Source organism: Pavona decussata, unplaced genomic scaffold, assembly GCF_977016875.1.
Source record: "Pavona decussata unplaced genomic scaffold, jaPavDecu1.1 SCAFFOLD_134, whole genome shotgun sequence".
Lineage (NCBI taxonomy): Eukaryota > Metazoa > Cnidaria > Anthozoa > Scleractinia > Agariciidae > Pavona > Pavona decussata.
Window position 1 is genome coordinate 6272501 of NW_028145547.1, and position 10000 is coordinate 6282500.

General features: G+C 37.9%; 2 protein-coding genes and 1 long non-coding RNA gene across 4 annotated transcripts in view; 1 reads left to right on the plus strand and 2 right to left on the minus strand.

Annotated features, from left to right (window-relative positions):
- LOC146467987 (uncharacterized) overlaps nt 1-6 on the minus strand; it is a 705-nt gene extending 699 nt beyond the window's left edge. The window contains exon 1 of the mRNA XM_085125661.1: nt 1-6. This exon is cut by the window's left edge and continues 699 nt beyond it. Coding sequence (XP_084981787.1) covers nt 1-6 — 6 coding nt within the window.
- LOC146467986 (uncharacterized) overlaps nt 1-10000 on the minus strand; it is a 30505-nt gene that overhangs the window by 10873 nt on the left and 9632 nt on the right. For both annotated transcript variants that reach the window (XR_014867701.1, XR_014867700.1), the window contains exons 4-5: nt 6242-6301; nt 4862-4969 (exon numbers count right to left, since the gene is read on the minus strand). This is a non-coding gene — a long non-coding RNA (uncharacterized LOC146467986). The remainder of the gene's footprint in view (nt 1-4861; nt 4970-6241; nt 6302-10000) is intronic.
- Nucleotides 87-4868, plus strand: LOC146467988 (uncharacterized). Its single transcript, XM_085125705.1, has one exon. It carries the CDS (start codon nt 87-89, stop codon nt 1278-1280), a length of 1194 nt encoding a protein of 397 aa, XP_084981831.1. The 3' UTR covers nt 1281-4868.

Below are 10000 nucleotides of genomic sequence, written 5' to 3' on the forward strand. Positions count from 1 at the left end.
ATCCATGGCAGATATTCGAAGCTGAGGAATCGCAAACTTTAGACCTCAGCAAAGCACAAGCTTATCGAAGAAAGTAAGATGATAGGATGAGATATTCTGAATGTGTTCGTCAACATCAATATCTCTGTTCAAGAACCTGGCGATTTTTGACGTGTGATCGTCCGACATCTTCTGGTAGTGTTTCCTGCGTAGCAAAGCAATTGTTTTCAGGATGCATAGATAACGGAAAGAAGAGCATCACCATGGGCTCACCATTAGGACCACTGATGGCTAACACCTTTTTGTACTCCATTGAGGAGAAACTTGCACAAGGAAACAAGCTTCCCAATTTATACAGAAGATATGTCGACGATACCTTCGCTCTAGTACCCGACTTTGCCGCTGCTACTGATTTCCTTTCAGTTATGAATGATACACACCCAGCAATCCAGTTTACAATGGAAACAGCAGTCAACAGTAGCTTACCCTTCGTAGGCATGGTAATCAACAAGACTGATAACCGCCTCAACACCTCTGTCTACAGAAAAAAGACCAACAAAGGTCTTCTACTACATTATCAGAGCCATGTTGACAACAGATATAAACGATCGCTGATAAGAACTATGCTTGATCGCGCCAACCGCTTGTCATCCTCACCGGATCTTTTCTCAAAAGAATGCCAGGATCTGAGAACAATGTTTCTGAAACTGAAATATCCTGAGAAACTTATTGACTCTATTTTCAAGAGTTTCCACGCTTCACAAGACCAGAACCAAAACCAAATTGAGCCAGTCGACAGCCCTGTACGAATCATCTTGCCTTTTAAAGATCAGAAATCCGCCGACTCCGTGCGCAGACAACTAAGCCATCTTGGAAAGAAAATTGATCGTGTTCTACAACCAGTGTTTACAAGTAGGAAAATCTCGGAAGACCTGAAAGTCACGGAAACAAAGCCCTCATTAGTAAATCAACAAGGTGTTGTGTATGAGTTTAAATGCAATTCGTGTGATGCAAATTATATAGGCTACACAAGCCGTCACCTCCACCTCCGCATTGAGGAGCACAAGTATTCCGTCATCGGCAAACATCTTAAGGACCAACACGATCAAAGACTGAACAATCTTCACGAGCAGTTTACGATCCTAAAGAAATGCCGCTGGAAATTCGAGTGCCTTATTTACGAGATGCTTCTAATAAGGAAAAAGAGACCGACTCTTAACACTAAAAAGACTCCATACCAGCAAAACTGTTCATTTAATTTTGCACATTCTTTCGTTTTACTCCATCTTGTTTTATTCTAAAGTAATTTCACACCTTCCTTTCTTTATATAACGTTACCAATCTTATTATGATTTGCATTTGATAATGGTGACATGTCGTCGCCGAAACGTCATGTTTTAATATCGCTACTTTTTATTCTGAAATAATAATAATAATAATAATAATAATAATAATAATAATAATAATAATAATAATAATTAATTACCTATCACTGGATGAGGCTGAGTATGACCCGAAGAATTATAAAGATTGAGGAGTTTTCCAATACAAATCCTTCTAATCTTACTTTTGAGATATATGGATAAAAATTTACGGGTAATTAACCTACTTTAAATATGCTCTCTCCGTTCCTAAGACCTTGTAACAAAACTTTCCAAAGGAGAACTGTTTTTGATCGGAAAGTTGATTATGTGACCAGCTATTGCAAAAGGCCTATTAGTGACAATTTATACTTTCTTATAGCTGCCTTAGCACATTCCGTCACTTCAAATCGACTGTCTGCCCAGTCCTAGCTTAGCGAGGTTTTATGAGTCACGTATTTGTAGTATATTTAAGTTTAAAACATTAGGTTTTACGATTCTTGGGAAAAGGAAAACTGTAATACATTTTGTTGAAACACCAATTTGTTAATGAGAGAGAACTTCTAAAGACTTGAACAAAAAAAGCAATGAGATAGGCTCCCCTTTCCTAGAGTGTGCACGGCCGGTGAGACCAGTTCCTGGACATTGCCTTCCTTTGAGACCATCACAGGTAATCCAATGTGGATCATCAGAGGAGCGCAGTCTGTCATGGGAGAATTTTGGGGGGCTTTGGTAGAATCCAATATGGCAGCCAAGCTCTTTCTGGAAAATCCTCCTTCTGATCAAATAAGCCAGTTTTTCGGAGAAAAAAGTGAGGAGTACATGTCTTGTACAGAAAAAGGCACGGAGTTTGCTGAGTTCGAAGCAGGAGTAGGAGTCATCGAAGAGAAATACAACATTTCGTGGTCGAAATCCAGACTTGCAAAAGTTGATTCCCATCCAAGGAATGGTCAAAAGGACATTGAAAAAGCTTCATGAAAAGGTAATTAGAAGACTGCGCTCAAAACCAACTTTAGCGACACAGTGCATGGAGAGGAGATTTCACTATGGACATTTCCTGAGAAGTTTTTGATTTGATTTACCATAAAATTGTTAAGTCCAACATTATTTAACAACTTTGGCCATCAGTCGAGAGAGAAAACCAACCTGTAGTGACATTGGAATCACGGACAGGAAAAAGACAGCTGTATTTGTTTTTAACAAAATGAATCAAGGTGGTTTTCTTATTAGCCGTAATCATTTCTTAAAGAAGTGTTTGGGAAACTGTGCTGGTGGTGTTCATACAGTTGAGAGATGTGAAGTGGTTGTTTACAGGGAAAAACCTATGAGATTTAAATATCATCACAGCACAGAAGTTTTATCAGTCAACTTTCATTATGGTAATTGGAATCAATTCGGCATTCCACAACACTTATTAATGGGTACAATACAAGCAATTATGACTTGCTACCAAAATCATTAATCTGCATGGAGCATTTGCTTTATAGCCTGTGAACAGGCTCCCAAGTGGGGTATAGGGTGAAAAGAAAAATAGAGGGCCGGGCGGCGGGAGCACAGTATGGGGCGAGGAAGAGCTTGATTTTCATCTTCGCCCTAGACCCCACTTGGGAGCCTGTTCACAGGTTATTGCTTTAGAATCCAGGAATTATTTCTTAGTGCTGAGGAACATCCCTGTTGTTCCAATATCCATAATGAAATGGTGAAGTAACTGAAGAACAGAAAGTGGCACTATCTTAAACCATACAACTTCTTTTTATGTTTTGCACAGTTCAATAACCTGATCGTCACCCTTACTTCAGGGAACTGTTAGTATTAAAAACAACATAACATATCAATGCCTGGGGATGCTCTTGTTAGTTATCTCATGACATAGGCAGCTATTCTTTGACCTCTATCTCTTTCCCCTTCCCATTGGGTTTCACTGCAGATTTTGCATTTTCAAAGTTAGGTTTTCTCAGAGTAGGTCATGTTTAGTTTACAGGGTACCATTAATAACACTCTGGGGCCAACCCACCACTAAAAGCTGAAAGATTCGACGTTGTGGTAACAGAATTCAGCCCAATGAGATTCAAATATGTTAAGAACTGAAAAATCTGTCTGTGAGTTTTCATTACAGCTACTGGAACTGACTGAAATTGTACTGTTTCATTCAATGGAGGATCAGATTGCAACAATACGTTGTCTCGGTACACTCAATCTTGATTATTACACTTTTTTCATGGTCATACCGTTGAGCTTTTGATGTGCAGGAGTATGTAGGAAGAAGTTCTCTGTCATTGTGGTTCCAGTTGCTATTACAATTTAATTCATTGTGAATGTTCCACTGCAGGAGACTAACATTGTCTAATATAAATACCTTGGATGAACAAATGTTCCAACATCCATAACATATGTTCCCCTGTTAAGAACTTTGAATAAAAAACGAAGTGAAAATTTGTTTCACAGCCCATCAGAATAATCTTATTCAATCTGTAGATAAAAATTTGACAATCATTTTAGTGCAAGAATGGAGATTTTTCATTTAATATGAGCAAAGTTATAAGTTTTTTCGTTTTTCCACAAAGTGCGGCATCTTAAATTGAATGAGTGAAGTGTTGGCATAAACTTTGAATAAAAAACACCTGTAAATTTGTTCCAAGGCGCATCAGAATAACCTTATACAATGTGTAGGGAATAAGTTTATAATCATTTTAATAGTACACGTGTGGTTATTTCTCGTTACATGATCGGGCAAAGATATGACTTCTGTTAGCTTTCAAGGTAGTGTATGTAGCCGTCTTAATTTCAATTAAAATACGGATGTGTCATCTACATTCACGAGTTGGCTCACAGGAGACTTTGATTTAAAGATAAATTATTTCAAATGTTGTTAACACTTTGATAATCTGATCAGTTTACATGATGTTGAGGACACCACAGTGGTTTTCTATGGATTTTTGACATGTTTATTGAACCTGCTGTTACAATTACACTGTAATGGTATGTCTAGAGTTAAACAACTGGAAATGTTTGGAACACAAATTGGCATACGCTTCAGCAGATCAAAATTACACCGATTGCTAATCATGTAGCAACTTCATTTTGAAACCCGAACTAGAAGCAACTGTAATACATGTAGCTTGTTTAGCAGACAGAGATACACAGGAGGTTTTGTTTTCTGGATTTGTCCTACCACCGAGCAGCAATTCTTAGTGATTTTTGCCAAGCAGCTACAATACTGATTTGATAAATTTTGGAAGCTGCAAATGCAACAATTCTGTAAAATCATATACCGGCCGCCTCGAATGAACTTCTACATGGTTCATAAAGAAAGAGCCGATGCTCAGTTGGTTATTCAAAAAAGTGGTGCCATCGCTTAGGGTAGATGTCACTTAAAGATCTTTTTAACACAGGGCTTATAATAAGTCACAGATTTCACAATGATGGTCACTTTTAAGAGTGGTCACAAACAGAGCTTTGTGTAGTTCTGTAGTGGCAAAGTCATGCTGCTCACATACATAATAATTTTTAGGTCAACTTACTCTTAGAGCTCTGAACTCCACAGTCTTGATACGGAATCACATCCTCAACATGAATACTGTTCTTTGGAACCTTGGAACAAACTTTCTTTTTGGCAAGAAGTTGAGGCTCTAAAAAGAGATAGAGAATCACACTGGAAATTAACTTACCCTATAAATCCCCCTTCTGGGTGGGGAATTGCAGAAAAACAACTCATGCTTATATGCATCTCATGAAAAAACAAGACAATAACACTAGAGCATATCTTGTTATGTTCTTTTTACATGTAAGCACAGAATCAATTTTCCATAATCCCACACCTCCCTCTCTTAGGGACTTGACCAATTACAAAAGAAAAAAAAAAAAAACCTAACTAGAGACCCAATAAATTTTTAATAACGATTAGGCTCACAAGGTGACATAACTTATTCAACACATTCCACCATTAGCAATGTAAGTAAAAAAAACACTGCCATAACTTATACTCTTTATTCGTCAAACCTTATTAACATTTACAATGATAACTTCCACTTGGCATCACTTGGCATGCATTTAAAAACCATCCCACAGGAATTCTTCATATATTGACAACTTACATGTACAGTGTAGGTCCAGTAGATAGAAGTTACATTGTCTTATTCCAGGCATGTAACATCAGCGAGATCAAGAGGATTGTCACCTCCAAACAACTTATTAAATATTTTTTTATTATATTATATAACTACTGCCGCGAGACTGGGGGTAAAATAAATCTGTGCTCTGCATGCCTGCATGTCTAATTCGGAGACTCAGGACCCCACACCAAAGAAAAACATTTTAGATGTGCTGATGTGCTCATTTCCCTACCATGTGGATGTCACAAAAACCAGAGACATACTGTAATTGAACCTTTTAAGTGGTGGATACATGATATTAAAACTGGCATGCACATTTTTAAAAGTGCACTTGAATTCTAATTTAAGCATGCCTTTATAATCCATACCTATTGAGCATGCACCTTTTCCAGGGATGGAACAGCTTAGAAGAGCAAGATAAGGGGAACTTGCAGAATAATAATTTATCTCAGACTGAGAATCTTCACTTTCATACCCACTGGTACTATCAGAAACAAGATTGTCAACATACATGGCACTGTAAAGATGGTGGGTTTGATGGTTGGGCTTGATAGAGTTTCTGCCTCTCTCATTCAGTATTTCTCTTGAACATAATTTTCGCCTTCAGTCAGCTTCAAAAGGCTTAGCACAAGATTTTAAAGAGATCTACATGTATACAGTATTTGATACATATTACAATGCATCAACAATCTCGGGGACAATCTGGCTTTTTAATACAATACCAATTCACTAAGGCACTTAAATCTGAAAATGTTACAAAATGACAGTACACACTGTACTGCTGCTTACCAGATCATTAAAAAAGCCATGCATTTTCCTTTCCTTGAATTTGACTCCTAAACTTTGTTTCTGAAGAAAGATATCAATGGTAATTAATATCAGTGTAATTCCTTTTTGTTTGATGTTTGTCTGTTTGTTTGTTTGTTTGTTTGATGTTGTTTGTTTCATTTAATGTCGCACCTGAGGATTGCTGAGAACAACACAGTCAAGGTCTTTTTCCATATCAAATCAACCGTGATCACTTGGATCGTTCTTTTTTATTTAATCCCTTCAAAGTTAGAGGGGATTTTTTTGAGGTTCTACCACAGTACGTACTATCAAATGCTGCTCTTTGCAACTGGATGCCAGGGATTTTAACCTGAAATATGCATACTGGCAGCTACATGCGATGCATTTGGCGTAGTTACTAAAACAAGGAATGACTTAAAATGATCTCAAATGATCTAAAATAAGTCCAAAATATCTTAAAATGATCTGAATGAAGTGAAACCAAGATAAAATGAATAAAATTACAGAATTACAGAACTGAGTGCTTACCAAAGTAAAGGCTGATACCAGGAAGCTGCTGTGAACTGCCAGAAAGACCGAAGAAAACTCGAAAAGTGCCAATGGTTTGCACGTAAGCGGATTTGATGACAAAGTTGCGTAAACTGCACTAACCGCACTAGATTGAATCTTTATTTTTTTGGTCGGTCCGAAAGACCCAAAAATATCGGCACTGACCAATTTTTTTCGGGTTCATTTTCCGGTTGCACATTAAAAGCCACACGACAAGGCTAAATTCTTGTGTAAACACTGATAAAACGCTTTTGTAAACAATGTAAAAGCATATCTGTGCATCAATTCCTTGAATAAACAAGCAGTTACACGGTGGGGCCAGCCCACCCCCAAGATGGTGCATGAGGGCGTTGCAGAGCATACTGGGTAAAATTCAAGATGGCTGCGTGGTAAACAAAAAAAGCCAAGATGACCGCCAATGTGGAATTTACTAACCAGCTTCGTCCAGCTCTTATTCGGGCAAAATGTAACTGTTTGGAGAAAGTCTTGACCGGCGAGGGCATCAGGAGAGTGAACAGTTTCTTTAGCGAGCTTGAAATTAAAGTGCGGCCGAAAGTTTGCAAGACAAGTTCTGCCAGCAATCGCGATTCGAAAAAGTGCATAAGCTTCTACCTTCAGCCAGCATGGTCGTGAAAGGACTACGAAAGATGCACCAAAAAATTATTCATTTGCAAAGCCATGGTTTGGTGAATTCGTAATGGATATGCCTTCAGAGGTACGGTTGTTTTCCTGTTTAAGTGAAGGTATTATTCAACGCACAAATTTTGGTCACGAATTCATTGAAAGTAATACTCAGCTCATCTTTAAGATAAAAATATTCGAAAAGCGAATTAAAATATAATAAAGAATATAAAAGCGAATTATTTGTTTGCACGGATGGATATCGACGGTGCGGAGGTGGACAGAAACAGTCTCCTGAAAAAGAAATTTCAGGACTCATTGCAATTGGAAAGATGCCAAGACATTGTAACTGAAGACAAGCCAATATTAATGGCATTAAAATTCAACAAGAGTTCTGAGGTTTTAATGGTTACTTTCCAATATGGATACTGGAACCAGCATGGCATCCCACAGCATTAACATGTGTTATTTACATTTCTGTCAAGTTAATATTTTATTTCATGTGGGAATTAATGACATATTTTAACATCCCACGTACAGCATTAAACATAATTATGTTATGTACATTTCTGTCAAGTTAATATTTTATATCAGGTGGAAAATAACATATTTTAACATCCCACAGCATTAAACATACAGTATGTTATGTACATTTCTGTCAAATTAATATAATTTTATTTCATGTGGGAAAAACCAGGAAAAAACTTGATAGCAATGAACTATTAAAATACAGTTTTCTGAAAACTAGCTGTTGCTATAAACATGACTCCCGTGCTTGAATCTTGACAATAATGACTTATTTACATTCGTTGGAGTTCAGAAGTTAGTGTTTTCCATATAGCAGTGTTTTGCTATTTGTTGTTTTGAAATGATATATTAAAAAAATACAATTTCCTTCAACAAGTTCTTAATAAAAAGGTGTTAAATATAGATAAATATACTGAATAAAATATTTACATAAAATATAAATATACGATATTATAAATACAGTAATAAGATATTTACATCTGTTTGCTTTAACAATATTAATTAAAAGCAGTTAATTTACTGTTTGACCAAACAAAAAGCTGACGAGAGAAATTAAATACAGCAATTGACAACATTTCTCTGTTCAAATTAGATGTCTGGTTGGATGATAACAAATTATATCCCTTGTAAAAATTTCAGCGAGATCTCGCCGAGATCTCGGTTATCTCGCCGAGATTGGCGAGATCTCGGCGAGTTGACCGAGATCTCGGCGAGATTTCAGTAATTCTCGGCGAGAATTTTAGCGGGCAAAAAATTTCTGCGAGATCTCGCCGAGATCGCGTTAATCTCGCCGAGGTAGGCGAGATCTCGCCGAGGTAACCGAGATCTCGGCGAGATTTCAGTAATTCTCGGCGTGATTTTTAGAGGGCAAAACTTTCAGCGAGATCTCGCCGAGATTGCGTTAATCTCGCCGAGGGAGGCGAGATCTCGGCGAGGTAACCGAGATCTCGGCGAGATTTTTAGAGGGCGAAAAACTTCAGCGAGATCTCGCCGAGATTGCGGTTGCGTCTTCCATCTCGGCGAGATTCGCGGCGAGATTTATTGGGGCACCGAGACAGGCGAGATCTCGCCGAGACAAATGCGATCTCGGCGAGAAAACCAAAATCTTGCCGAGACAACCACGATCTTGACAAGACACCGCGATCTTCGCTAGATTCGAAACGAAGACATGTGAACTCTTCAGTGGTAAGAATTAAGTTATGAGGTCGAATGAGATAAAAGTTCAGCTTAAACCCTCGGTGAAAATAATGTTTGCTTTCATTTTTTTCATGCTATAACTGGAAATTGATGAGCTTCAACTAATTGATTTAATTGTTGGCCGAGATGGCGCTTCGGCAGATTAATATTAAGTGCGCGTCTTAAGATAAAAGTGAGAGGAACGCTGCTCATACCGGACGCTCGTTAACATACTTATTTACTATCATAAAATGAATTCATTGACCTGATAATCTTATCGTTTTATTGTCTAAACCTTTAACTCACCTTTTTAGGCGATTTTTGTCCCTCAAAAGGCCGTTTCAGTCATGTTGTAATGCCTGCTGCGAACGATTTTTCGGTACAGGTACGGCACAATTTTTGAAAACGCGTTCTTTCCCTTTTCATTACACTGTCTTCAGTTGTCGACATTTTTTGATTGTGCTCTTTTCCCTCACAATCTGTCTCTCAATCCTCGTAAACTCCGCGGCTTGCCACTTGACAAATGGCGCGAAAATCCCCAACAACAACGTGAATTAGGCGATGTGATTGGTTAATTCAATCACGCCACCCGGCGATGCTCGCGTAAGCTAAAAAAAAGTTTGACTGAAATTTGAGGTTTGCGAGGCCACAAAAAATTAATCCTGCTCTTAAACCGCAGAAAATATGAAAAGTTAAGCTTCATGTCAAGTTAACCATTCGTTTATGGCTGGAAATCATGATAAAAGAACCTGTGGTCAACCGGAGAATAGCACACAAAGGATATGATGGGCACTGGTCAACTAAAATGATGCTGATTAACAAACTACGGTACCCGAACTGAACTGAACTGAACTGCACACTATGAACTCAGTCACCGCACATTTT

Excerpts from the sequence above, each read along its gene's own strand:
- LOC146467988 (XM_085125705.1), top strand. The coding sequence starts at position 87 with ATGAGATATTCTGAATGTGTTCGTCAACATCAATATCTCTGTTCAAGA.